The following is a 27,979-nucleotide window of genomic DNA, read 5'->3' as shown; positions in this document are numbered from 1 at the left end:
CTCCTCCTGTGTGAGGTCGTGGAAACTGCTTTCTCACTGAAGTCCGTGGCGTGCGCCGCGTCGGCCTGGTTCTGACTCGGGTCATGTGCGCTGTCCTGCGTAGCCGGTGTCAGGTGTTGGAACTTCGCCGTGTCCTCCCGCGCGCAGCCCTTCTGTCCCATTGCCGGCACCGCAGTCCCTTCCCGCTCGCTCGGGGCTGCGCTCACACCGCTCCTGTCCCGGCCGCTCGGCGCATCCAGGTCACAGGGCGCCTGGCAGGCCTCACCAGGATGAGATGTTTACTGGTGACCTGGCACCGGTAACGTTCACCAAGGAGGTGGGCGTGCCTTCCTACTCTCCTGGAAGATTGAGGCATCCGTTTGTCAGCGAGCCCAAGTCAAGGGCCCTTCCAGAGGCCCCTCTCCCCCGCATCGGGAGGACGTACAGAAAGCCGCTCTGTGAAGTGACTGAGAGCTTCGTCATGTTCCTAAATATTTATAACAATAAAAGAGTAATATGCTAATTAGACCGGACGACCTTCCGGATGAAGCCAGGGTGCCAGGGAAGCCCGGTCCCGGGTGCCAGAGGGAAGCCAGTGCTGGCAGCCGGGGGAAGGAAGGCCTACTCTTGCACGAATTTCGTGCATCGGGCCTCTAGTCTTATATATTTTGTGACGTGTCCTCTGTGCTTCCTGCCTGGGAGACAAAGCTCAGCCTCCCCCTGTGCTGCTTTTTGGCAAAATCAGTGTAGGTCTTCCCTGCACCCGTCACGGACCAGTGACTGCCCACTCCAGCTAACAGCATGGCACTGTCCCTGGTGCCGGAGGCGCCTCGGGCGTTGTTCGGCAGCTGTAGGACTCACCAGGACCTCAGTTTGCAGGTGGAGATGCTTCTGCACCAATTTTCATCGGGAACCAATAGGATTGATGAGGCCTGGGGAGCCTGTGTTGATTAAATGGCCCGAGCCAGGCCCCATGGAGGGTGTCTCAGCCCTCACTTGCTGTCCTGTGTCCCCAGGGCCTCCTCTCAGAACCCTCCCCTCCTCCAGTCCTGCTCACCTTCCTGGTGTCGCCTCCCCAGGCGCCCTCAGTATTCTGCTTGCCTCTGGGCTTCCTTCTCTGGTCCGTGGCCCCCTTATCATGTTCCTAAATATTTTGTCTATCTCCGCTGACTAAAAACCTTCCTTGGTGCCCATTGCTGGAGTACGTAGTCCAGATTCCTCAGCCTGGACGTCATGGCTCTGCAAAGAATGAACCTGAGTCCAGCTTCTGTACCTGGCTTTCTCTCTCACCTGTACTCTGTTTTCCTGACTCCAGACAATTTTTATACCCACCGTTTCCCTCCACACTTTGGTTTATGGCGTTTCCCTATTGGAATGACTTTATCCACTTCTTTTGGTTGAAATTCCACCCTTCTTTAAAGCTTGCTCATTCATTCACTTAGCACATTAAAAAAATATTTTTTTAAATTTATTTCAGAGAGGAAGGGAGAGGGTGAGAGAGATAGAAACATCAGCGATGAGGAGAATCATCAATCGGCTGCCTCCTACACACCCCCTACTGGGGATGGAGCCCACAACCCCGGCATGTGCCCTGACCAGGAATTGAACTGTGAATCTTCTGGTTCATAGGCCGACACTCAACCACTGACCACATTTTTTTGAGACTCACATTTTTTTGAGAATCTGTGTGCTCGGTAGTTCCAGAAGTGAAATAGTAAACAAAAGAGTCACCCAGCTTTCGAAGGACTCAGAGTTTAAAGAAAGAGGCAGATATTAAACAAGTACAAGCACATAACAGCACTGTCACAAACTACAGGAAGTGCTCGTGGAGAAGAACCACGTGCTGAGAGGTGGGCGGTGGTGGAAGGTCCTGGTAAACAGCGGTGGGACCAGGGTCCGGCTCAGGGAGAGGATGTCATGTCTCTGCCATAAAACCGGCCCCTCCCGGAGGTCAAGGTCACAGGCGCGCTTCCCGGCTCCTCCGTAGTTCTCACCGCGGGCACGCATTTGGCACAGGCCTGGCTGGTCTTGTTTTGTGCATGGCCTGCCTCCCTGAGCAGATTAGAGACTTTCAGGGGTAGTGATAACAGTTCGTTTTTACAAGCCTTTGGGCTCCCTGGCCCGGAACGACACGTAGAAATGGGAGTCAGCGATGAAAGACCCCAGGAGGATGACGGGGGTCCCGTCTCTCCTGAGAGCTCGAGGTTTGGATGAGAAGGCCTTGCCACCCTGGGGCAGAGAAAGCTTCCTTTTTCTTCTTGAGGGAGATATAACAAGTCCTTCAGCTCAGCCTTAAATTTTAGCTTTTACTTTCTCATTCTCTAGTTACAAGTAATAGCCCTTTTATGCTACAACTGAGGGATTCTAGACAACATGTGGATAATTTGCTTCACAGATGGGAGCCTAGAAATTTATGGATTTCAGGAGAGGTTTATTGCTGATGTTTTATGGATTTCTCCATTTAATAGAATAGCCCCACCTCCATTTCTTTGCGTTGAAAATGTTGCTTTACTAAAACATTCTAATTTAGAAAGGAGGGGTTGAATTTGACATTTAAATGCCAATGTATGTTTTAAGCTAACTCCATTTACTGCCTGCCCGCCCCCTCCATAAAGCACTTCAGCATCTGTGGAGAACGGTGGGAATAGAAGCCCCTCGGAAGTGATACAGCTCTTCCTGCTCCCAGTGTCATACATTTACGTCAAGAACAGAAGTCGGGTTGGCCAGTTCTTGGCCCGAAGCTTTTATGTTAGATTGAGAGGAGCCAAGCGCCGAGCAGACACGGTGTAGTGCGAGCAGACACGGTGTAGTGCAGTGACATTGCCGGCGCTGCGGGGTGCCCCGCCCCTCGGCTCCCCAGGGCGGGCTGCGGCAGCTCAGGTGCTCGGCTAAGCAAGTCCTCCGCCGGTCCGTGTCTGAGCCATTTGCCGGCTCTCCGGTAGAGCAGAAGAGTCAGGTCTCTGACGGGGGTGGTGCTGGCAGAACTGAGGGAGCTTCCCAAAGCCCACTTTTAAAATATTAGAACTATAGCTGCGGCCCCAGAAGTCAGGTCCTTGGTGCGTGTCCCATCGGAGAGGCCTGCTGTGCCCTCTGCAGACGGCGCTGGCTCTCTGCTCAGTCCCCCTGAAGGGTCCTTCGTCCTGGGCCGCAGCCCGAGCACTGGGCTCTAAGGCGGAGCCTGTGATGGATGCCTGCGCTGCGCTCGGTGCCCTGGGAGGGGTTACTTGTCGGCGGGCCCGGCAGACTGGGTGCGGCAGCCTGTTCAGCCGGCTCCTGGGGCAGAGCTCCACCAGGTGCTGTCTTTGGCGTCATCGGCGGTGTCGATACCCACAGTGCCTTTGGTCAGCCATTCCACAAAGCCACACTTGCTGGGTCTTGGCCCGGCTTGTAAAAAGTGCTGTCTGTCCCTGGCTGGCGTGGCTCAGTTGGTTAGGAGTTGTCTCGTGCTCTGAAAGGTTGCCGGTTTGGGGGCTCCATCCCCGGTAGGGGCATGCAGGAGGCAGCCAATGGATGTTTCACTCTCACATCTTTGTTTCTCTCTTTCTCTCCCTCTCCCTTCCTCTCTCTGAAATAATATATATATATATATATATATATATATATATATATATTTTTTTTTTTTTTTAAAGAAATCAGTAAAAAAAAATATATTTTTAAAAGTGCTGTCTGCATTTGGATAGCACTGTGTATTCCTACCAGCTTGTGGCTGTGCCCTTTATTGATTAAGTTTAGACATTGCTCCCTACTTGTATTAATTAAAATATATTTCCAGCCCAGCTGGTGTGGCTCCTGAATGTCGACCCATGAACTAGGAGGTCATGGTTCCATTCCCAGTCAGAGCACATGCCCGGGTTGCAGGCTTGATCCCCAGCGTGGGGCATGCAGGAGGCAGCCGATCGATGTTTCTCACCATTGTTTCCATTTCTCTCCCTCTCCCTTCCTCTCTCTCTAAAATCAATAAAAGCATGTTTTTTTAAAAAGTTTTTAATGCATTTCCAATCCTTTGTAGGCATAGCATACTTAGGCCAGTGTCATTCCATCGTGTGCTACATTGTGTGTGATGTGGTGTTGTGTCTGCTTCTTCAGCGTTGAGCTGGGGAGGGAAGTGCAGCCTGTGCTTCGCTGGGCTGTGCTTGTTGGAGGCAGTCAGATCACCAAGGTGAGGGCTCACGTCCCAGGAGAGGAAGCCGGCTGTGAGCAGAGACGGCACCTGGGAGCGCACAGAGGGCTGACTGGCTCAGCAAGCCCTGCTCCTGAATCCCGGCACAGTGAGGCAAAACACCGCGCAGAAGCGTCAAGGTGGCGTTAGACCAGACAAAGGGAGCATTCCCGTTACACGGCAGCAGTCAGCCTGGGGGCGCGTTACCCTGTGAGCAGGTGCGAAGCGTTGGCTTAGGAACCGGCTCTGGAGACACCGGCGAAAGGCCCTGCTGGCCTCCCGGGAGCCTCCGCTGGCAGGGCGCAGGCTCGGCCAGCAGGTACGTATGCGGTGGCAGCTACGGGTCAGGCACGTGCGAGGTGCTGGGTGCAGGGCCTATGGCGAAGGACACGCTCCTTCTCTTAGGGAGCTTCCTGAAGGACGTCGGGGTGCTCCTGGACAGGGAGGGGTAGGGCAGCAGTCTGCAAGTAGGGACTAGGAGCTTGTCTTAACGATGTGTTTCACTGTTTTTACTTAAGTTTTATGGGTTAGATCAACAAAAATCCCTTCCTAAGTATGCATTTATGTATACCTTTCGTGAGACAGAGGATGTTTTCACTTGGCCTGGCTTGGCGAGGGACTCCTGCGCTGACGGGCGGTGCGTGCCTCCTGCTGCCGCCGATGCTGGGCTCTGCCTCCGCCTGTTCCCTCGGCGCCTCGCTGACCCCCGGGGCTTCGGGCGGGGCTTGGCTCTAACTGGTTCTTCGCCACCTCCGGCCGGCCACGCGCTGACCAGAGGTGGCCAGGCCGGGTTGTCAGACACCAGGCAGCCTCGCTACTCTTCTTGGTTCCACAGTGATTTGTTGGGTATCGGTTCCTCCGTCTGTGAAACAGGATAAAACATTTCCTGCAGGTTCCCGTGGAATCTGCAAGGTCGGTGCGCTGCCTGTGGACGGGGGGAGAGGCGTGCAGAAGCCAGGCCTCGGGAACAGCGGCTCCCAGGGCTGCCCTTCACGGGGGCTGCCCGCCGCTCCCCCGCAGCGTCCTGCTTTGCATGCGGAGCAGGAAAGCTGTTAGCACCAGGCTCATCTAAACCCCGCCGAGGGGCTATCAGAGCGTCCTTCATTCCAGGGAGCGGCTCCAGCTTGCCCGCCGCCGGGGCGGGATTAAATGCCATCATCGAACGGGGGCCAGTTATGGGCCTGGATTTCGTGCTGTGGTTGGTATCAGACATAGTCCTCTCTACCTCGGCAGCACCTTTCACTGGGGGCCTTTGCTGAATGGGGCTGAGCCCTGGAGGGTCTTGGGGTCAGGGCTGCTGCCAGGGCTGCTGTGATTCACAGTAAAACCTCAGAGCTGGGAGGTTCCCTAAATCTGAGTTGCCACCTTTACAGGTTAGTAAGCAGGCCCCTAGAGGACGTGACCTACCTTTGGTGGTGCCCAAACCTCAGTTGCCTGGCAGCATCTTTGCACAGAGTGGGCACTCCCAGCTGCTGGGGAAAGAGCAGGCTCCGGTCTCCTGGGAGCTGTTTGAGTAACGGAGCTCATTTTGCCGTTTGGGGTTTGAGTTGCCAGCACACCAAACCTGCTCTGCTTCGGCTGCTGATCGAGGGTGTTGGAAGGTCCCTCCATTTGAAACAGACGCCGGCTGGAAAGGTTAACCTGGTGGCTGGCTCTCTCCCTCGTCGGTGGCACCTTGAAGCAGTGGTTTTCGGTGAGGCCGCGGGCGGCTGCACCAGCTGCACCTGGGAACTGGTGAGAAATGCGAGGTCCTGGCTGCTCCCAGGCGCTGAGCGAGGCGCGGGGGGAGCCCAGCCACCAGTGTCCCACAAGCTGTCCCGGTGGCCCCTCGCCACGGAAGTGGCAGCCCTGCTTCGAGAGCTCGGTCTCAGCAGGGCGTCCTCCGCGTGAGCAGGCCTGCGGCGTGAGCACGCGAGAACCAAGTGTGGGGGTGCAGAGCACTGGTAATCGAGTAAATTTCATGCAAGTTTTATCTGGCACACTTCATCCATCCATGCCAGTTCCTGTGCTGGTGGGAATTAGGCAAGTGAACAGCAGTCCCTATAAACGGCGATGATGAGTATGACCCGCGCAAGTCGCGTTCTTGTCATTTCCCCCAGTAGCTTTCTGGTGTCTGACAGCAGCTATGGTGTGAGCAGTTTCGCATTACCTAGATATACATCCTCAGACGCCCAGGGGTACACTTGTTCACAGTTGAAATTTGGCTCCAGTTTCCTAACTGTTGGGTTCCCTGTGACCATCTGTCTTAGGTGGAGCGCCCTCCCCCCCCGCCCCCCAAATCTGGATTTGGATGCAGGCAGCTTCTTTGGGAGGTGAGCCCAGAAGCACTGTAGGGGAGGGGGAGTGAGAGGAAAGCAAAGCATAAGGGTTTGTTACAAGGGGGGACCTCTGTGGGCCCCGGCCTGGCCTGCTGGGACCCTGGCAGGTGCCTCATTTCTCCACGTCCGTGCAGGGAGCCTGGCTATTTATCTGCCACCCGGGTCGGTCTGGGTGAGGGCGGCTCCCTGGGGGGAGGAGGGCAGACACTAAGCCCGTCTGCCCAGGGTGCAGGCTGGAGCTCCGGTGGCCCCAGGGGACCCTCCGAGTTGCAGGGGCTTGCCGTTAAAAACTGTCCCATTGGCAGGCTCAGAAATGATGCTGCCGAGCGGTGCAGGCAGGCACTGACGCGTCCGCCCGTGGTCCCAGGCTAGGCCTGCAGGCTCTCCTTGATGCACCCGGCCCACCAGGGGTCCCCGAGCACCACCCTGTCTCAGGCTTCTCAGGACAGACCTGCTCCTGGCTGCCGTGCTGGAGGGGCTGTGGGACGCAGGGACTCGGGTCACACAGCAGCTGCCGCGGGGAGTGGCAGGGGGACGGGAGGGGGGGTGCGGTGCGATGAGACTCCATGTCTCGGGATCAGAGCCAGGCGCGGCAGGTGGAGTAAATGTGCAACCCCGGTTGTCACTGGGTGTGTGGGCTCTCTTTGCCCTGGGGGAGAAGGGAGAAGCAGGGGTCTGGGCACTGGTAGGAGGAGAGGCAGAAGAGGGACTTAAACGCCTCACCAGCAAAGCCCGCACGCCCTTTCCCGCTGCCCCACAGCCTGCATCCTGCCCACGTTTGCATTCTGGCCGATCCGGGCGGGGAGACGGGAACTGTGCCAGGCCTCCCTGGGGGTCTGTTGGCCTGATGTGGCCGCTTACCAGGCTGGTGAGGATGGAGGAGCCAGAACTTGCATTCTTACCGCGATAATCCTCAGCACAGCCTTGACTGGTCCGCCATGCAGGGGGTAGTGAGGGACAGTGCACATGCAGGGTGGTGCCACTGGGCTGTGGGTTGCCAGCTGCCTTTATTCTGATGATGTCCATCCTGTTTTTGTATTTCGGATGTCTTTTTATAAAACGGGATAGTTTTCATGTTTACCTAAAATTCTTTTCCTTTATTTATGCTTTTTATTTTGAAACTAGAGGCCCGGCGCACGAAATTCCTGCACAGGTAGGGTCCCTAGGCCTGGCTGGTGATCAGGGGTTTCCGGCTGCTGGCCGGGGCCTTCCTTCGTTCCACGCCACCCCCTGGTGGTCAGCACATGTCATAGTGAGTGATCGAACTCCCGGTCTCCTGGTTGAATTCCTGAGGGGACACTTGGCATATTAGCCTCTTATATATCTAGAAGATAGATAATTATAGATTCATAGGAAGTTGCAGAAATAAAACAGAGAGGTCCTTTATTCAGTACCCTTTACCCAGTTTCGACGGCAACACATTACATAGCCCTGGGACAGTCTCGGACCAGGAGATTGCATCGGTGTGACCTGACCGCAGGCCTCACTCCCGGCTCACCAGTGTTGCACGCGTGCCCTGGCTCTGGCCGCCGTGTTCTGCGCAGGTTGGCACAGCCGCCCCTCTCAAGCAGAGCTGTTCGGCTTCACAGCCATCTCCCTCACACTTCCGTCGTGGTAGTTGAAAGTCCTTATTTGCCGTGATGAAAAGTTGGCAACCTTAAAACATTCTTGTTATCCCAGTTAGGGGAGGGGGGCGTGGGGCTCACAGACTTGCTAAGTTTAGGGACCACGGCCCCGGGTCCCCTGTTGAGGAGGAGAGCTCAGTGCTCTGCCAAGAGCCGTGTTCCTGAGGGAGGCAGGGCCAGGCCTGCAGGGACCTGAGGGTGAGGAAGCTCAGTTTCACCTCAGGTCTTTCTCCTTCAGGGCTCAACTCTCTGGGGGCTTCAGTATCTTCGCAGGGGCTGCTCCACGTCCTGCCCCCACCCGCCTGCAGAATCCGTGGGGAGCTCAGCAGAGGCAAGAAGCAAGGGTTAGCCCTTGCTGCCCGTCTCATTGGCTCGGCTGAGTTACTTAACCTCCCTGAGCCTTAGTTTCCCTTCCTGCCTCGTGCGGCCCTCGCCTTCCTGTCCCGGTTTCCAGCACCCGGTGCCAAGAGCCCAAGGGCTGAGCTTGCTGATCCCTGTACCGGCTGTACTCACTCAGTCGCACTTCTGGGAGCAAATAATTAAAAGACAAAAACAGGTTAGAGATTTCTACTTCACAGTTTTGACTAAGCCATTCTGTTTATTTTCAACCATGTAGGAACATATTTGAGATTCTGATACGTGTGTGCATGCACACACACATATACACATGCACAGTATATGCATGCACACAACACACACATACACACAAACATACACATGCAAGGATATGCACATGTACACACACATACACATGCACACAGCCAGAGCGCAGAGATATTTGAGAAGAGCAAATCTCTGCTGATGGTGGTGCAGTGGGCAGTCCACTCCCTTCAGTCTGAACTTACTTTCTCTGCACCAGTTTGATTGTTGCTCGAGCACTGGGCTGTGTAAGAGGTAGACTGAGGAGCCACGGCTCCCCGCACCTCAGTGAAAGTGGAGCTGGGGAGCCCAACCTGGAACCCCTGACCTTTTGCTCTGGACTCTCGTGGCCTCAGCAAGCTTCCCTTCGCCCGTTCTTCTCTCCACAGCCGAAGGGTTGGCACACTGGTCAGGCCGCCTGCCCGTCTCCCACTCCCCTCCCCTCCCGGAGCCTGGAGGAAGGACACAGGTGTTGGTGGTCTCCCGTTTCTCTGTTTTTGGAATAAGCACACAAGCCCCTTTGCAGTGCTGACTGCTTGCTGAGCAAAACGGAAGTGGGAAACTGGCTGCCTGTAAGTAGGCAGCAGAGGCGAGGCTGTAAACTCACCGGGAGAACTAAAAGTGGCCGTGGCCCTGGCTCTTCAAACAGGAGCACACTCGGGCTTTCCTTGGCTTCTCCTGACGTCGCCCTGAGACTGCAGCTCCACTCCTTCCTGCAGGGCCCTGCCTCAGGCCCCTCGCGAACAGCTCTTGGCGGCGATAAACGCGCGCAAAGCCGCCGAGACTCTTGGTGTGGCTGCTGGGGAGTCCCGGTGCAGGCGAGGCTGGGATGGTCTTCGCAGGCAGTGGCCCAGGGTCCCGGTGCAAAGGTCGCCCGGAGGGAGAGGGCAGCGTGCCATCTTCCTGCCTGTCCTCCCGGCGTGCCGCTGGCCCCGGCTCTTCTGAGAAAACGTACTTTGCAGTTGCGACTGGCAAGGCTTCCGTGCCAACGCGCCCGGGAGTGCAGGTCACAGGGGCCCCGGGGGGCTCCGCCGCGGCTGCTTTGGAAGGTGCTCTTGCTGTTGCCCAGTGTGCTTGTGTTCCTGAACATGAGGTTTGGCCCATAGAGGGAGTGGATATTCTCAGGAGTCCCAGAAGCCCGTGACCTCGCCGCCGCCCGCCGAGATGCAGGCCTTGCTGCTCTCCTTTCCCAGGGCTGCTTCCTCACCTGGGTCCTTCCCGTGCCTCCCCTTCCTCTCCAGCCAGGGAGCCCCTGGCCCTGAGCTCTGGCCCAGAACCCATTGGGTTACTTCAGGCACATCAAGTTGTGCTGCTGCCACGAGGCCAAGAAAGAGGGGCGGGGTCTGTGTTGTGTGGGAATACTGACGGGTGGTCAGCCAGAAGAAAGGCGGCGGGGGGGGGGGGGGGGGGGGCATTAGTCCAGGAGGTGGCGTTTAGTTCGCGGATCAGCCGTGTTCTAGGTCTGAAGCTAGGTGGCAGGCATGTGGACGGGCCATGTGTGACTGTTATTGAATCATAATATTGTAAACCAGACTCTTGGAATCTAAGAAATGTTTTACCTTTTAAAAAGGAGAGAACACGGTTCCTGTGCTGAGGTCAGCACGGGCTGATGGAGAGGCTGTTGCTGCAAGGAACTCAGGGCCGCGGTGGGGGGTTCACCTGGAAAGAGGCCACGCACCTGCCGGGAAGCACCCCTCTCCCCTCTCATGTCCTCTTGGGGAAAATCTCAGATCCGAGCCACGAACAAACCCCTCCCTAGGAGTCGGAGGAGCTGTGCCACGTCGCTGAAGCTCTTCGTGTGCTTCTCGCTGGGTCTCGACCACGCCTGCCCAGTGCTCAGTCCTGCTGGCCCCGCAGGAAACACAGAGGAGGCTCCCGCGGCCCGTGCGCATGGCAGGGCCAGCACCGCCGCGAACATGCTTGTGTGCGGTGTCCGTTCGGCCGGCACGGCGGGACTGCCCTGCCGCGGGTTTCTAACGCCGAGCTCGATGCAGCCAGCCCGAGGCTGCTGGCAGGGCACCGGCCTAGCAGACCAGGCCGTGTCATCAAACGTGTTACCGCATTTCACCCCCTTGCCAGCCCGCGAAGCAGGTGTCATTCCCGTTTACAGACCAAGTTCAGGCAGCTTATGTGCTTTTCCAAAGGGAGAGACCCAGCATAAAGCCTTGCTCCGGCTCTGAAAACGTGCCGTTAGATCACACACGGCGTGGGAGAGCGCGGGCCGAGCTGGTCCTGGGGAACGACAGGTGAGGAGCGGGGTGCAGAGGAGGCAGAGGCCTGCCCGGCTCAGGCTCGGTGTCGCACAGCCGGAATGTAGGGTAAGGGGCCGCTCCATCGTCAGGCCTCCAGCCGGTCAGGCATCTCGTGCTCTGTTGTCCGGACTCCTGAGCTCTGCTTTCCTACCCGCACATGGTGCTCCTCCAAGCGCCTGTCATCCACAGGGAGCATTTCCACGTGTCGTGTCCTCCGTGATTACGTTTGGGGGCAAAAGGATGCTGTTCCATAATGTTTGTACTCCTGGTGGGGCTGGGGCAGGACAAGGCACAGACTGCTTCCTGGCTCAGGCTTCTTCGTTGGATGCCCTTGGATGCCCTTGAGCATCGCAGCACATCTGTGAGTCTTGGAGGACTCCAGCAGCTTTGCCTCTCTGCCCCGTGATCTGCCAGGGGAGGTCAGGGGACCGGGGGGAGGGGAAGGTCTTCTTAGTTAACTCGTGAGCCTCTGGCTCCGTGCTCCCAGCTCCAGGCCAGGGTGGGCTGAGGGCAGCTCCTGCTCACCCCGCTGACCTGTGTGAGGGGGCCTCTGGGTTGATAGCATGTCAGTGCCCGTGCCGTGCGAATGCCTTTGGTCTGTAACCAGACGATCCCAGGACCCTGGCGGGCTGGCCCTGGACCGTGAGTGACAGTGATCAGTGAAAGCAAAAGGCATGGTTCAAAGAGGAGCCGCGATGTGGGGCGTCACCGGGAGTTGTTCCCGCGCTCAGTGGAGAGACTTCTTAGGAAAAGCAGACGGAGCGGGGTTCTGTGTCTGGAGTGGAAGTGGTTTGAGGATCCTGCCCGGGCAGCTGCGGTGTTGGTGGCGGATGGCGTTACCAGACACTGCAGCTCCCCCCGGGCTCTCTACGGCCAGTGGGACGGGTTGTTTAGTTAATTACAAAACTCGGTTAAAGGGAGCGGTCGCTTTTTAAAAATATATCTATTTATTTCAGAGAGGAAGGGAGAGGGAGAGAGAGATAGAAACATCAGTGAAGAGAGAGAATCATTGATCAGCTGCCTCTTGCACGCCCCCTACTGGGGATCAAGCCCACAACCTGGGGATGTGCCCTGACCGAGAATCAAACCTGTGACCTCTTGGTTCCTGGGTCGACGCTCAACCTCTGAGCCACACCTGGCTGGGCAGGAGAGGTCATTTTTAAAAAGAATACAGACAATTTAATTTACCCAAACAAGTAGGTGTGCATCCCAGCCTATTGATGTGGGCTCCCCACGTGGACCTACACGGACAGCTAATTCTGAGTCCTCTGTCCTATCACACGAGCCATATCCACAGTACATCAGTGATTTAAACTTCCAGTTTGAGTTCTTAAACGTAAAGCCAGCCCTGGCAGGTGTGGCTCTGTTGGAGCGTCTCCCCTACACCAGAAGGCTGTGGGTTCGATTCCCGTTCAGGGCGCATACCCAGGTTGCGGGTTTGATCCCCAGTTGGGCACGTGCAGGAGGCAAAAGCAAAGCAAGAATTTAGCCACTTGTGATGCAATCTAAGTACAGAACTCTTTTAGGATTTTTTACATTTCTCTAACACTTAATTCAAGAACGCATTTTTAAAGAATGATCCCGTTATTAAGTCTCTTCAAAGTATCTACTTGGTTGTCACAGAAACAGCTCTTGTTACATTCACTTATTTCATCACTTATGTCATGTTTAATTACATTTTCTCTTTCCATCAACAAATACAACCATCTTACACAGTGTTGGAAATGCCCCAGCTGACTCTTGTCAAGTGGAACGAGGTTGGGGGGGGGGGGGGGAGCAGCAGGCCCTGGTGCGTGAGAGAAGCCTGCCGGCTGCCAACCCACCCGAACCCACCCGAGTTGGTGTGGTTTCCTGAGGGAATCGTGGCCTGCAGGTAGCTGACTGGTCGGTCGGGGAAGCAGCGGTTCGGCAGCCTTGCAGGGTGGGTGCTGTGTCTGTTACAGGTGCCCGTGCTGGTTCCACAGTCTCCGCCCGCCCCGGAGCCTCCAGGCCTCACCTGCTCCCGCGGGAAGGGCAGGAGTGGGCCTGCGCTGGGACCCCGTTCCCTCTCGCTCTCGGTATTGTCCTCGTCCTTACGAGGAGCCTCCCTTCTCGGGGCGTCACCCCGCCCGGAAAGGTGGTGTCCTGGCCGCGGCCTCCCGCTGAGTGGCCCGGAAGCAGCCGCTGGTCACACGCACGTTCTCAGCATTGTCTGCCAGGGGAGGCCCTGTCCCGCAGGCTTGTCCTTTAAAACACACACACACACAGGAACCTGGGTCTTGATGAACTTGTTTTTTAGGTAGAACTCTGTTTATTTTGGCACCAGATGAGTGTGAATCAGGACTGCAAACCCTTTCCGGTCTCACATCACGGACTGTTCGCCGGCAGCTGTGGTTGTACAAGGGCTGCGGGTGGTTCTGGGTGTAAGGCAGCGGCCAAGTGGGCACCGAGGGAAACCAGTGACCGGTGGGCTCAATAACCTCTTGTAAGAAGGTCCTTGGTGCCGCTGCTGTGGCCCCGGCCATGGCAGGGCCCGGAATCTCCAGGAGCCGGGCAGACGGAGCAGCTCTCAGCGCTGTGCTCACGGCGCAGGAGCCGCTTCACTCTGGGGAGATGCCTTTCAGGGAATGAGGTGGCGCACGGAGATGAAGCGCAGAGCCTGCGCAAACTCGTGTCATCATCGTGCCTTATGGCTGTTAGGCTCTGTCCGCACCGGCGCCCACCACGACTCTGCCCCTCGCCAGCTCTTCGCAGCAGCTCTGTGTGCATGTGTCCACTTCGCCTTCGAGGAAACGGGGCCTAAGGCAGAGAGGTGATTTGTCCACAACAGTGATCCCCTGGGGAGGGCATTTTTCACACTTTATAGAAAAGGAAGTTGAAAAAAGATTAAGTGACCTGGCCCAGGTTCCACAACGAATTAAGTGGATTTTGAACTCGTGTTTCTTACTCCAAAGTCCTCATTTTCCCCACCGCTCCCACGGCCTTGTCAGTGGTCTGGCCCACATGGTGGAGCTGTACCCTGAGCCCTGACAGAGCAGAGGTGAGGCCCTGAATAAGGTGGGTGTGGGGGTCAGGGCACTGGTTGCGTGTTTCCAGCCTGTGACCATGGGCGCTCCGTATTTCTTCTGATGCTTGGTTTTCTCTTCTGTAACATGGGAAGAATCCTCGCCCTCCCGGGCAGGTGTGCAGATGAACCGAATCCGAGGGAGGGAGGCATGAGCTGGTGTGCAGTGCCAAGACCCGCGGGGGAGCCAGCCCTGGGGCCAGACCCCCACCCCCACCCCCACCCCCACCCCCAAGGCTCTGTGTTAACACTGGTCAGAGCACTTTCCAAAGGGAAGTTCCATTCTCAGCAAAGGTGACCTGCAGCCGTGCGCTCTCAGCACGTCACACGCCTCGCCCTGGCGCCTGCGGTGCCTGCGTGTGCACTTGGTCTCCTCCTTCATCGCTTTCAGGCTGTAAAGGAGGCGAACGCGTCCTGCCAGCCTAGTGCTGCCCTCGGAGGGAGCGGTCGGTGTCTTTCAGCCCCACTAGCCTGAGCCCGTTTCCGCGCCCCCCCCCCCCCCCCCCCCGCCCTGGACGGAGCGCTGAGGGAGCTCTGACTGTCAGGACTGGTCACCTGTCTGGCAGAGCGAGCACGCCAGCCGAGAGGCTGTGCCGCGAGCCCCAGGCGCTGTGCCGGGATAGCGACGGCAGCCTCCTCCTGCCTCTCATGTCCGGGGCCTGTGGGCACGTCTCTCTTATTAGCGTGTTGAGCAGAGTTCCTTAGAAATGAAACGCAAACCAAGGTTGAGCTTATCATTTCTTTTTCTCTAAGAGATTTGGCTCTGAAAGGTTTTTCCCCCAGTATTTTATTCTGAAAAAAATGTGAACATTCAGAAAACTGGGTAGAGGCTGGAAGAGTGCATACCTCCATCCCCGCCGAGCCTCGGCTCCCAGTTAGCTGTGCGGTACTTGCTTTGTCTCGTGTCTTTCCATATCGCAGCCTACTTAAAAACCCGTTATTTCCCATGCATTTCAAACATGCATACATCAGTACATTTCATCCTTAAACATTGTATAACGTCTGACATTAACCAGCGGTCAATATTTTTCTATAGTTATTTGGGGGAGGCGGTAAATTTATGCAGAGTTAAGTGCATAAATCTTAAATCTACCATTCCCTGAGTTTTGATAAATACATACATTTGTGTGACCAGATTCATCTCAAGATATGGAAATTATCCCCACCCAGACCGTCCCCTCACGTCCCTCTCCGCTCAGGGCCTGCCCCTCCGCCCAGGGCCTCCGGCGTTCCCGCGCTGCGGACCCTGCCTCTCTGGCTTCGTGGAGACGGACTCACTGCAGCATGTGCTCCGTGTGGGGCTCATCTGAGAGATGTTAGCTGGTGCTTTAACGTGAAGTTTGGGGGCTCTCTCAGCGTCATTTACCCCGCTTCTTCCCGAGTTCAGAGCTGCTAGGCAAGCTGCAGGACACCCCGGTCAGGATGGAGGCTGGCAGTGTGTTTGTATTACGTAGATGCAATTTTTGTTTGACATCGTAAATACATGAGCTTGGTGCTCAGAGTTCCGCATCTGACAACCCTGGTGCTACAAGGCAGGCGTCCCCTGCAGCATCGGAGCCGTGGAGGGCACCGGACCCTTTCCCGGCCTCACTGCTGAGGAAATGTGAGGGGGAGCTTGGGGTGTTTCCTGGGGCTGGTTTACCGCGTAGCCAGGCTAACAGTCAGTGCGCTGGGGTGCCCTGCGCATGTGGGAGGGCGGGGCCAAGGGGCAGCTTGGGGCCATTGGTGAGAGAACCCAGAGGCCCGCGAGGCTGGTTGCCCGGGTCCGAGGGGCCTGCGGCCTTTCTGAGGCTTGTATGCCCCCCCCCCCCCCCCCAGGAAGCCTGCTCCGGGATGGAGAGTAGATCGTGCAAACGGGACTAGAACCCAAATACATAATCCTCATTAAACTTTTAGATTCTTGTCCCACTTTTTAAAGCCAGGACTTGGCACACAACCCAGTGTGATGTGGCGAGCAATAATAACGCTCATTGCAATCTAGGTCTCCCAATGTTTTTTCTTCTCCAGCAGTTTCTGGGGCTTTAAGTTAAAGATTGCCGTTCTGAGAAGGCCATTCAGCAGGTACTGTGTGCAAGCCGGACTCCCTTTCAGTCAAGTTGTGGGTCGGGCGTGAGCACCTGCGGGTCAGGACAAGGGCCGGCCGTCGACATGGGTGAGAGACGCCTTGGGAGCAAGGCCCTGCCTCGGCCTCCGAGAGGGATGGGAAGGATAACGTGGGGAGGGGGAGAGGAGGTTAGAGACTCGACTGTGATCAGTGACAGTCCTCACTCCACTGTCTGAGGGGCCCAGCACAGGCCAGCACGCCGGGCCTTCGGGGAGGACGGAGCCCGGTGGTCTCTGTCACAGGAAAGGGGGTGAGATGGGGTGGGACAGTTAACATGGTCACAGCCCGAGTGCCCTGTGACGAGGCCGATGAAGCTGAGACCCCAGCGTGTCTGTGGAGAAGGGGCCAGGATCGCCACCCTGCGTGCTTCGGGGTGTCTGGGACCCGCCGTGAAACAGCTCACCAGGGAAGCACCAGTGCAGAGAGTGTTTCTGGGCGGGTCTGATGGTAAATGTTGGGGGCAGAGGAGACGTGGAACTCCAGGCGCAAGGAGACTGCAGTGTGTTTTCCGAGTGGTGGGAGAGCCCCAAGGGGCTGGCAGCTCCCGGCACGGGCAGGGGGTTGGAGGGAGCGTCTGAAATCAGGAGCCACATCCCATGTGCCCATTTGCACAGAAGAAGGCAGAAGGAAGGCGATCCCTTCCCCTCCCCCGCTGCACTGGCCTCTGCTCTGACTTGGCTAAGGCTGGGAGCCCCTGCAGCTCACCTTTCCACGCCCCGAAGGAAGGCTGCCCTCGGGCCTGTGGCTCTGCTGTGGACCGGTGTGCCCAGCACACCTCCTGGCACACAGAATGCCCGGGGGAGCACTCTTCCCTCCAGCTGCCCCCCCCTCCCCCTAGAAAGTGGATCTTAGTCTGAGGTGCTCCTGGCAGCAGTCCTGGTGGTGGCGAATGGGGGCCTCTCTGTGCACAGAATCCCCTCCCGGTGCAGCCCGTGGGCGACCAGGATTCCGTGTTCTGTGTTTGTTTTTGGTTTTGTTTTCAGACACATGGGGAATGCATTTTATACAGCCCTGGGGTGGGGGGCAGGGGGCACATGGGGAATGCATATTATACAGCCCGGGGGGGGGGGGGGTGCGGGTGAGGATACAACCATCCTGAGGACTTTGTAAAAATGGAATGTTTCCCTGCGTGAGTCCATTATGGCGATAGCCTCAGGCCCTTCCTTACCGGACACACACAAGTTCCCTCATCGAGTTGGTGGGAAGTGCAGTGTGACTGCGGTTGTTTCCCGTCTCTCTCCAAAACGACACTGATTCTGAACCGTAGAGAAGAGAGCATTGCACCCCCTTCCCCTCACCCTGCCCCCCATTCCTGGGAAAGCAGCCTAAATGGTTAAACTGCACAAAATTTAGATCCAATCAGAATGGTATCTGCCCTCTGTGACCGCTCCTCTTCGTCTAGAGTAGACTGAATGACCGCATTCACTCTCTGCTGCTTCTGGCCTGGAGGGGGGAGGGGGCGGGTGAACAGGGAAAGACCATGTGGCCCAGCTCCTCCCCGTCTCCCAGGCCGGGCAGGACCACACCCCAGTCTGTGCCGTTGTTGCCAGGGCCGGGACCTGCCAGGCTCTGAACAGGCAGGACGGCTGCACTGCCCCTTCCCTCCTGGCCCTGAGCGTCCGCCGAGGCCGGAAGCCGTCCTGCCCGCTGCCGGTACTCCGCTCCTCTGTGAACGAGGCCCTCAGCGGGGCTTGTGCTGCAGGTCACAGAGCACAGCCCCCTTTCCAGGGGGTGGGACCGTCCTGAGTCCTCACCGCCCGGGGGCTGTGGGGCCTAAGGGTGTCTGGGCAAGCAGGAGGCGCAGGGCCAGCCCAGTCCCTGTGACTTCCGAAGGCCCTTTGGCACCGTCTGGTGAATGAGGCAGCCAGGAGGTGTGGATTGGAGAGGCCAGCTGGGGCTTTGGATATTAGGTGATGCCAACCGTGAAATATGCCCTGTGGGCGACCACTTCACCTCAAAGGACACCTGGAGTCTCCTCCCTTTCAGCTCCTCCACCCTTGACCCTCTGCGTGGCCTTGAACACGATTTTCATTGCCGGCTCTAAGCAAGTGGAAACCACTCATATTTCTCCTTATCTGCTCCCCTCCCTCCCCCCTCCCTCCTCCGGTGTGTGTGTGTGTGTGTGTGTGTGTGTGTGTGTGTGTGTGTGTCTGTCTGTGTGTGTGTGGCGAGCCAGGCCCAGGGGCCAGGGATGGGGGGTGTAAAATAGCAACAAAATATGCTCGACTCTACCCCCGTGGTGGGTGCATGGTGATTCTCCCCCACACCCCCGTTGGCTGGAGGAGGGGTGCCTGGGTAAGGACCCGTCACCCACGTAGGATAGCGTTTCCTCACCCGAGCGCCCTACTTTTCTCCTATAAATGTGGAAAGGGGACAAGAAGGCTCATCAGCAGATACGTATTGTGTGCCACTCTTTGCCCAGCTTCCTGGCTCGTCGTCTGATTGGGTAGCCAGGCTTCACCTGGCGCTGACGTGGCATTGCGTGCAGCCTGGGGTGGGGAGCAGCCTGGGGTGGGGAGCAGCTTGCTGGAGAAGAGCCTTCCCTGTGGGAGGCCGGGTGCTCTGGGGAACGGTGGGACCCCTGGGTTGAAGTTAGAAAAAGGGTTTAAGTCGTGAAAAGATAAACGTTTTAAATCAGTGTTTTCTGCAAATGGGGTGAATTGACTGGGGCAGTTAGCAACTGCCCGTCTCGGGACGGCCTTCGCAAAGTCAGAGGGCGGGTAGGACCCGTGTGGTCTGGGCCTGTAAGGATTCTTGGGGTAACTAGCAATTACTCTACGGGTGGACTGCACCTGTGAACAAAGGTGCGTGTAGGACAGTATTCACCGTGGCCCTGCTTACCATGAGAAAGGACCGGAGACCACACGCGCCCGGCAGGGCCTGGTAAATAATTATGGCACAGCCACACGCGGGATGCTGTACCTCATCCATTTAAAATGTTTCCTTTTCTTAAAGTTCTCTTCTGTAGGCAGAATTCCAAGGGGTAGTATTAAATGGAGATGGGATGTAGTATTAAATGCCTCCATCAGTGGGGAGGTGGGATCCGTTCGTAGATTTGATTACATGCGAGTGGACAGATCCAGAGGATACTGGAGAGACTGGTTGTACTGGTTTCCTCCGCAGAGAAGAACTAGGCCGGGTGGGCAGGAGACTTTTCTCTGAATGAATATCCTTTGTACCTTTTGAATGAATTTTGAATCATGTGGATGTATTACCTGTCAAAAAATAAATGTGAGAAAAATAGGTTTTAACACTTTAAAGATAAGTTTCACTGGGCCAGAGCATTCCGACACCTGAGGGACACGGAAAGCTAACTGGCCTTTTATTGAGCTGCTTCTGTGAGCCAGGGCTTCGGCCGGATGCTTTACGTGCCCGCTACTCCTGGTCCACACAACCCTTCGTGGGAGGTAGGACCGCTCCCTGCTTTACAGACCGAACACGGAGGCATTGGTGCCCACCAGGGCCGTTCCCTCGCACCGTGCTGCCTCCTGAGGGGCGGCCTTGACGGCAGGGCCAAGGATCGGGAGCCTGTGGGGTGCTCCGCCGTCAGCTGTCCTGGTCCCTTGGCTTTTGCTGAGCCCAGGGTGGAGCTCGCAGTGTGTGCTAGCAGGCAGTCATTTCTGCAGCTGGAGAATGCTCCTTCCTGGCTGCCCGGGGAGGCGGGGTTGGGAGAGGGGGGTGGGCAGGGCAGGGCGGGCTGCCCTGAGCTCTTCTGCCGGGCGTAAATGTGCCAGCTTTGTCTGCCAGCTGCAGGCTGGCTGGAGAGCGGCTGTTTTTCTGATTGTCAGACCCAGGCTCCTCGCTGGCACTCAGAGGAAAGCCTCCAAGCTCTGGTACAAAAGGTTCTCTTCCCATTTCTTTGGGAAAAGAGCAAGTGAATGAGCTCATTGTCACTGCAGCCCAGAAAGGAGCAGGGGAGGAGGAGAAGGTGGCCCCTCGCTGCCCAGGCCTGCCCCTGGCCAGGTGTCCTGGGGTGGGGGGCTCGGGATGACCAAAGCCAGATGGCTGGGACAGGGGGTCCATACCGGACCAGCGCTGCAGACATGAGACGCCTTGAGACCAGCCGTCGGCTGCGGTCCCGAGGACAAGTGTCTGGCCCTTTGCACCCCTGACGCTGAGCTCTGCCCGGATTGCTGGCCTCCAGGGAGCAAAAGGCCCTCCTCTCAGGGTTACGGGCTCGCTCCGCTCTGGAAAGCAGCCGCACCTCAGCTGGCGGTCATGCAGTATCGGTGATCTATTGAGTGCTTACGACTTGCCACTGCTCTAGGCACATGGGGTACTGCCTGCGACGAAGCTGGCCGCCTCTCTCGTGGACTGGAATGCTAGCACGTGCAGGGAAATGTGCCGGTCTGGCTGCTCCTGACCCTCTGCCCAGTCCTGCCTGGTCCGGGAGAACTGGGGGAGTGAGGTCCACGTGCCTTGGAAGAGCGGCTCTTTGGCATCTCCACCCGCTCACGCCCTTCAGAGCATGTCTTCAGACCCCCCGGCTGTGGCCACTGTGGGCTTCTCTCCGTCTGTGGAGATCCTGGTGCCTTGCAGGTTGGTGCTCCCGGAAGAGCCCGGGGGCCTGCCCGGTGCACGGACGGTGAGCTGCCGTGCTGAGCCCGAGCCTGACGGCCCCTCCTTTTTGTGCCTCTTCCGTTTCAGATCGAGAAAATCATGAGCTCTATCGGAGAAGGGATTGACTTTTCTCAGGAGCAGCAGAGGATCTCAGGTAGGTACCGCCGCGTCTCCCGCGCACACGGGCCTTGGCGCCCTTCCGCCCCGGTTCCTCTGGCCCCGAAGGTGGACCCTGAGGGGCGAGAGGTCAGCCTCAGGCCGCGGCGCCTCCACTCAGCAGCTCCTTGTCCGACAGCCCCGCTCGCTGTCCTCTGGAGCCATGCTCCTCTACATGTCGGAGGGGGGTGTGTGCCTCTTCAGAACGATTTTTCTTAATGAGCAGCCGGCAGTCATTCTTGTCATGAACGGAGGCTTTCTCCGCGTGGCTGACACCGGAGCTTCTCGGGGTTGGTAGGCCCGGCCGCGGGCTGTGAGCCGGCACTCCCCAGGGGTCGGTTTTGCTGCTTCCTGTGTCTCTCTCCGGTTCTGTTTCCTCAGTCCTCGTCTTTTTCACTCAGCTCACCGCTGCTTTGGGTGTTTTTTCCATCTCAGAGCACCCGCGGTGAGGTCTGCCTCTTTCCTTCCCTTGAAACGGGGGGCCAGGGAGTTCTTACCTGAGCTGCTGTCCTTGATAATAGAGTCGTGGTTGTTACTTTCTCAGGTCAGGTGACACTTTCAAAGGTGCCTCTCAGAGCGCGCTCACGCTCCTTCCCCCCAGCACCTGCAGGCCCCCCGGCCCCCCGCCCGGCCTCTACCCCTTACAAGGAGGGGCCTCTCTGCACCGAAGGGATAGGCTTCCTCGCTCGGAGGCTCCTTCCAGGGCTGACCTGTTAGCCCCAAGTGACCTCTGGTTCCTCGTGGGCCTCTGGCCCTGGCGGGAAGTCTGGTGGGTGGGGGTGTGTGTGCACGTCGGGGAGAAAGGACCAGCTGAGGCATGGGCTTGTGGAGGGAGTACCCCGGCCTGGGTTCAAATCGTGGTTCTAGATCCGTGTGTCTCAGACAAGCCACTAGCCTCTGAGCCCCACTCCCGCCATTGGCCTGACAGTCCCTACACATAGGTTGTGGGGCTGAGTGATGTGTGCAAACACTCGAGCTGAGAGACACTCAGTAAACAGTGGCTGTGCTTGCTTCCACCCCTGAAACCCCTGCTGACTCGTCCGGAGAATGCCCGGCTTGTCTCCGCCATTCTCAGACGGGGTTCCAGGGGCGCCCTCCCCCAGCAGCCTTGCTTCCCGGGGTTCCAGCAGGGGCCCAGCTGGCTTTGGTCTGGCTTTGTCTTGGGTTGCGGAGGGTCCACAGAGGCGCTCTCTGGCTTGTGGCCCTGTCTGCAGGCACCTGCTCTCGGGCCTGCAGCCTCACGCTCGGCTGTAGTGTGCAGGCCCGACCAAGGGTCAGGTGTCTGAGGGACAGAAGTTTAGGGCTGAGACCAACACCGCTGCCCTTCCAGAGCTCTGCCAGGGATGGTGGGCACCGCCAGGAATAGTGGGCACCTCCCGGATGGGTGGGCACCGCCAGGGATGGTGGGCACCTCCAGGATGGGTGGGCACCTCCAGGGATGGTGGGCACCTCCGGGGCTGGGTGGGCACCGCCAGGGATGGTGGGCACCTCCGGGGATGGGTGGGCACCTCCAGGGATGGTGGGCACCTCCGGGGATGGGTGGGCACCGCCAGGATGGGTGGGCACCGCCAGGATGGGTGGGCACCTCCAGGATGGGTGGGCACCTCCAGGGATGGTGGGCACCTCCAGGATGGGTGGGCACTGCCAGGGATGGGTGGGCACCTCCAGGATGGGTGGGCACTGCCAGGGATGGTGGGCACCTCCAGGATGGGTGGGCACCGCCAGGGATGGTGGGCACCTCCAGGATGGGTGGGCACCTCCAGGGATGGTGGGCACCTCCAGGATGGGTGGGCACTGCCAGGGATGGGTGGGCACCTCCAGGATGGGTGGGCATCTCCAGGGATGGTGGGCACCTCCAGGGATGGTAGGCACCTCCAGGGATGGTGGGCACCTCCAGGAATGGGTGGGCACTGCCAGGGATGGTGGGCACCTCCAGGGATGGGTGGGCACTGCCAGGGATGGGTGGGCACCGCCAGGGATGGGTGGGCACCGCCGGGGATGGGTGGGCACCTCCAGGGATGGGTGGGCACCTCCAGGGATGGTGGGCACCGCCAGGGATGGTGGGCACCTCCAGGATGGGTGGGCACTGCCAGGATGGGTGGGCACTGTCAGGGATGGGTGGGTACTGCCAGGATGGGTGGGCACTGCCAGGGATGGTGGGCACCTCCGGGGCTGGGTGGCTGACAGTTCAGCCGAGGCCGGTCTTGCTCAGACACCCCTCTGTATCAGAGGGGCCCCACCTCCCGGTGCTTGGAGCTTGGTTGTGCAGTCACCTCTCAGCGTGGCTCAGTCAGAGATCGGCTGCACCTCTGGCAGCACAGAGGAGCCCTTGTTCTTGCCCCCATGACCCATGTGAGGGGGGGCAGTTGGTTGGTCCTGCTACCCCCTAGGTTCCTGGATCCCAGCTCGGTCTTGCTTTCATACTCGTTGGGTTGACTCCTCCTCATACCCCAGCTTAGGACGTCAAAGGCAGGCTCCTGAGGGTGACCACTGGGACAGGGTGGCCACCGGGACAGCGAGGCCACCAGGACAGCATGTGGCCGAGCCCCTGCCGCATGCCCGCCCCCTGCCAGGCGTGACGTGTGGAGAGGGTGGGCTCAGCCTGCCGGGCACTCTGCTTTCTGTCTGACGGTCAGGAGCGGGCTTTCGCCAGGACCCCAGGGAGCACCAGGCCTCAGCCCAGGGTCTGGTTTATTTTGATGGTCCTTGGGCTTCTGGACCCCAGAGAAGGGCCTGGGCTCGGGGTTTGCCCCTCCTGCAGCCAGCCCTCAGCTGAGCGTGGGATTGCCCGGCGAGACCTCTGTGGCGCTCAGGTCTCGGTCCTGTTGGGGCCGTGAGCCCCTGAGCTGCCAGCATTGGAGCCAGTTACCTGAATCCCCGACAGATGTCATTTCTAGCTCACCCCACGTCCCGAGTCCAGGAGGGTGAGCCTGCCCGCTGGCCAGGCCACTCTGGCTTTGTTCTCTCAAGCGGAAGAGACCACCTGGCTTTCTTTTGCCAACGCCAGCCATTCTCGCTGTCGAGTAGCCACTGAATGCCTGCTCCCCCTCTGGGGCCTCCTCCCTGCGCCGGCCCCCGCGCCAGGGCCAGCAGCCGCCTGTTGGGTGCTTAGAGGTGGCATGTGGTCCCTGGGTGTCTTCTGCACATGTTACCTTGCTTGTCTCCACAGCTGGACGTGGGGCTTGGTCCTGGCTTCCCCGGGTCCCCGGTGCCGCCCCTCCGGTGCCCTCCTTCGGGTTGTGGGCAGCCTGCCCCCGGGCTTCTCCCTGCGCTCCACAGGCCGGAGAGAAGTCGCTCGGGCGTTTGGTGCGCTCACCTGAGGAGTGTCAGGTGTCACGGCCTTACTTGGCCGCTGTTTTTGTGATGCCTTGATGCATCTTGGCCGAGAGGCACAGTCGTTCCTCAACCCTGGCTGTGTCCTCAGGGCGGTGACCGTCCTCTGTCCCCTCTCTGGCCGTCCTAGGAACCGCCAGCCAGAACTAGAGGCATGTTCTTCCCTGTCCTCCCTGAGGTCCCTGTCCTGCCCTTGCCGCTGGCGGCTGTGGGCCAGTGTCCGATGTGGGGAAACCTGTCGTTTGTTCGGCTGCTCGTGCTGCTGTGTCCTCCCTCGGCGGTGGCGGTGGCAGCGGCCTCTGCTTCGATGTCCGATCCCTGATGTATTTCCTGAGCGTGGAGGGGAGGAGGGGAGGAGGGGAGGAGGAGGGGAGGGCCAGGCGTGATGAGAGTGAGCAGGGACTGTGGAGCGGCCGGCAGCAGGCGGCGTGGAGCCCAGGAGCCTGTAGACAAAGCCCTCGCTGCGGTTCTGTGAGCGCACACGCCCTCTGGCAGCAGGCAGCTCCACAGCCCGGCCGGCCCGGCGGGATCACAGGCAGGAATGAATCAGCAGCCGGGAGCTCGTGGCCTCACGGGTGGACCAGAGCCTGCTGCGTAGGTCCCTGGAGCAGACAGCCCGCTCCAGGGCAGGGGAGCTCGAGTGGCCCCGGGCCCGGCATCGGGCTGCTGCTGTTGCCGCGCGGGAGGCCGCGTCCCCGGCCACCATCTGTTCGGCAGAGGACAGATGCGGGGCAGCCTGGGACCCTGGGTCCCCGGGGTCTCCTAGACAACCACGCCAGTGGCCCTGGCTGCCCCGAGGGCACAAGTGCCAGGAACAGCAGGATGACTTCCACCAGCAAGACTGCCAGGAGTTCTCTGGAGGTGACGCTTTCGTAGTTGGCTCTTCTCTTCCTTCCTCGCACCTCTCTCTCCTCCCCTTTTCCTTTTCCTCCTTGTATCCCTGCTTGGCCGCGAGCACCAGAGAAGTAGGCGGGGGTTAAGGCGTTCAGCTCCGAGCGTCCTAGGTCTGCCGGGAAGGGCTGGATTCCTCCCTCACCCCACCTCCCTGCCTTCCCTGAGGAGCACGTCGGGATCCGGAGCCTCCGAGGACACTTGCTGTCTTTATCCCTCAGCCAGCGGGCGGACAGCGCAGAGCGTGCACAGACTTAAGCCGCCAGCGCGGCGGACAGAGGACGCTTCCCTTCTCTGGTCTGGCTGGGCTTTCTCTTCCTTGGCCAAGAACTGGCTCTGCCTGCCTGCTTTCCACCTGGGCAGGCAGGTGAGTCACAGGAACAGCCACCAGCCGAGGACAATGAACACCCAGCCCCTGCAAACCCGCCCTGCCCGGGAAGGCAGCCCTTCAGACAGCTCCCTGGCCCGGGAGACGCCCTGCTCGCCGGCGCCCAGGGTCTAGCGTGGACCTGGCTCCTGGCCCGCTGGCCGCACCGCCCTGCGGAGTGCGATGTCGCCGTCCCAGCAGAGCACCCGGAGCCTGGTCTCCGAGCCCTGGCCCGCGCGCCCTGCTCAGCTCCTCGCTGCCTGAGCCTCTGGCACCAAGGGCCATGGTTTGCTTGTTCCGGGACTGTTGGGGGAAAACAAGTAAATGCCTCTCCTCCCCGCTGTGTGCACTGCTGCTTGGGTTGCATGTGCTGGGTCGCGGTGAGCAGCCGCTGCTTCCCTCCCGGAGCCCGCGCGGGGCTGTGTCCCTGGGCTGCATGAAGATGCGTGTGCTCTCCTGACCCGTGTGTGCGGCAAGGTCGGAGGACTGGACCCGCGCCACAGCCCATGGGCTCCGGATGCATGGATGCCCGGCGCTCCCAGCCCCACGGTGCCTGTGGGACCAGACTCTGCGAACCACCTCAGCGTGAGCGCTGATGAGGAGTTGACCCGGAGACCCTCAGGGGTTAGCTTCCCGGCCGGTGGGCAGAGGCCGAGGGGTGAGCGGCCCGTGCCCGAGGTTGCGGGTGTGCACGGTGCCTGGCGGGCTGCCCCCGCCCGACACGGACGAGGCGCTGCGGGTCTTCCGCTCTCGCCTCTTGTCCGTAGTTTGGCTGCTTTACGGTGATGACCATGATGTGGCAGTGCCATCTGTCTTCCTCTGAGTGCCGCTGCTGCCTTAATGGTTTTTCCCTTTGCAAGCGTCTGCCGATCCCTCTCTCGGCAGGTTCGCGGGCGCTGGAGCAGAGCGTCGGGGCGTGGCTGGCGGCGCTGGGCCTGCAGCAGTACGAGAGCAGGCTGCTTCTGAACGGCTTTGACGATGTCCGCTTCCTGGTAAGTGCGAGGCGGCGGGGCGTGGCGGGGCGTGGGCGCTCCCGCTGCCGGCTGAGGTCTGGAGCCCCGCGGAGCCGCCACCAGGGCAGAGCTGACCCACAGTCTCAGCCGCGGTGTCTTGTGCCCTTTCTAGACGGTCCCTCTGCTCTGCTCCCGAAACTCCTGGCGGGAGAGCTCTTTGCAAGTCTGCATCCCAAGGAGGAGGTCCCCTCCCCAGTCCCTCTCACACTTGGGGCCAGGTGTGGTGCGGCGAGGCCCCGGGCCATCTCGTTCCAGTCAGACAGGAGTTTTGGTGGAGGGGACGGCCAGGTCCCTGTGCTGACTCTCCCGTCCTTGCCGGGTACTAGAAGTTTCCTTTGTTCGCCAGAACTTGGAGTCCAGCAGGTAGTCACTGAGCCAGCCGCTGTCTGGGAGGCTGCACGGCCCGGCGCCCGGTGCCCAGGGCCTCCCGGTGGCCCCGAACAGAGGCCGAGGCGGGGTTTGGAGGGCTGGCTGCTTCTCTGAGGTGTAACTTTGTACTCTCCTCTTACAAACACGAGGGTTGAAACAGAAAAGGAAAACCTAGGTGTCCTTCCTCAGGCTCCCGTGAGGACAGGGTGCCCGAGCTGGCACCTCTCTGGGGGCAGCCCCCCGAGACCCCCCAGGGGACACAGCTGAGCACAGGGACCGGCCCCTCAGGGCGGCATGGAGCCTCTCACGGGCCTGCTGTGTGCTGGGCGCCGTCGGCTCACTGGGCTTCCCAGCAGCCCTGGGTGAGCTCTGGCGTTAGCATCTCCGTTTCCCAGACCCAGAGCAGGAGGGGCCTCTTGTGGTCACAGCGCCAGGAACTGGCAGCGGAGGAGCCTGCCCCAGGCACTCTGGGTCCGAGGGTCCGGCTCTGACACGGAGCCACACGGTGCCTCTTACACGTGGATGGGGGAGTGGGTGTAACCGTTCATGTGCTTTAAGTCGCCGTCTTGCATGTGTTACCTCAGGTTTGAGGGGAACTTGGCAAGCCTTCCCTGCCCGCCCCTCCCTGTGCCCTGGCAGGCCTGCCGCCTGCTCTCACAGTCCGGGAGCGCAGTCCTGACGTGGCATTGAGCGGCCTTTTCTCTCGGAAGCAGATCCCCACTGGCACCACCTCCCTCCGTGCCCTGGCTGGGGGACGGTGGTCAGAGTCAGCCCGAGTGCCCCTGCTCTGCTCTCCAGGGCGCAGGCCTGGGCTCCCAGGAGGGGCCTGGCCAGGGCAGCTCCCCTGACCTGGGCCATCATCTCCAGGGCAGGCTGACGTCTGCAAAGCCGCCTTCCAAAGCCCATCTAGGGCCAGACTCTTAGTCCTTAGCTTTAAAAAACGTTAGGTTTTAAAATGACAGTTTTTAAAAAATATATTTTTACTGATTTCAGAGAGGAAGGGAGAGGGAGAGAGAGAGAGAAACATCAATGATGAGAGAGAATCATTGATTGGCTGCCTCCTGCATGCCCCACATTGGGGATCGAGCCCGAAACCTGGGCACGTGCTCTGGATAGAATTGAACCTGGGACCCTTCAGTCTGCAGGCCGATGCTCTATCCACTGAGCCAAA

At 59.2% G+C, this 27,979-nt stretch overlaps 1 protein-coding gene across 6 annotated transcripts in view; it reads left to right on the top strand.

Annotated features, from left to right (window-relative positions):
• ANKS1A (ankyrin repeat and sterile alpha motif domain containing 1A) overlaps positions 1-27,979 on the top strand; it is a 174,603-nt gene that overhangs the window by 124,161 nt on the left and 22,463 nt on the right. For all 6 annotated transcript variants that reach the window (XM_079779998.1, XM_079779995.1, XM_079779994.1 and 3 more), the window contains 2 exons: positions 20,767-20,833; positions 26,312-26,418. In XM_079779998.1, the coding sequence (XP_079636124.1) occupies positions 20,767-20,833; positions 26,312-26,418 (174 nt within the window). The remainder of the gene's footprint in view (positions 1-20,766; positions 20,834-26,311; positions 26,419-27,979) is intronic.

This window comes from Cnephaeus nilssonii, assembly GCF_951640355.1.
Source record: "Cnephaeus nilssonii genome assembly, chromosome: 9".
Lineage (NCBI taxonomy): Eukaryota > Metazoa > Chordata > Mammalia > Chiroptera > Vespertilionidae > Cnephaeus > Cnephaeus nilssonii.
This window is presented reverse-complemented; position numbering and strand designations above follow the sequence as displayed.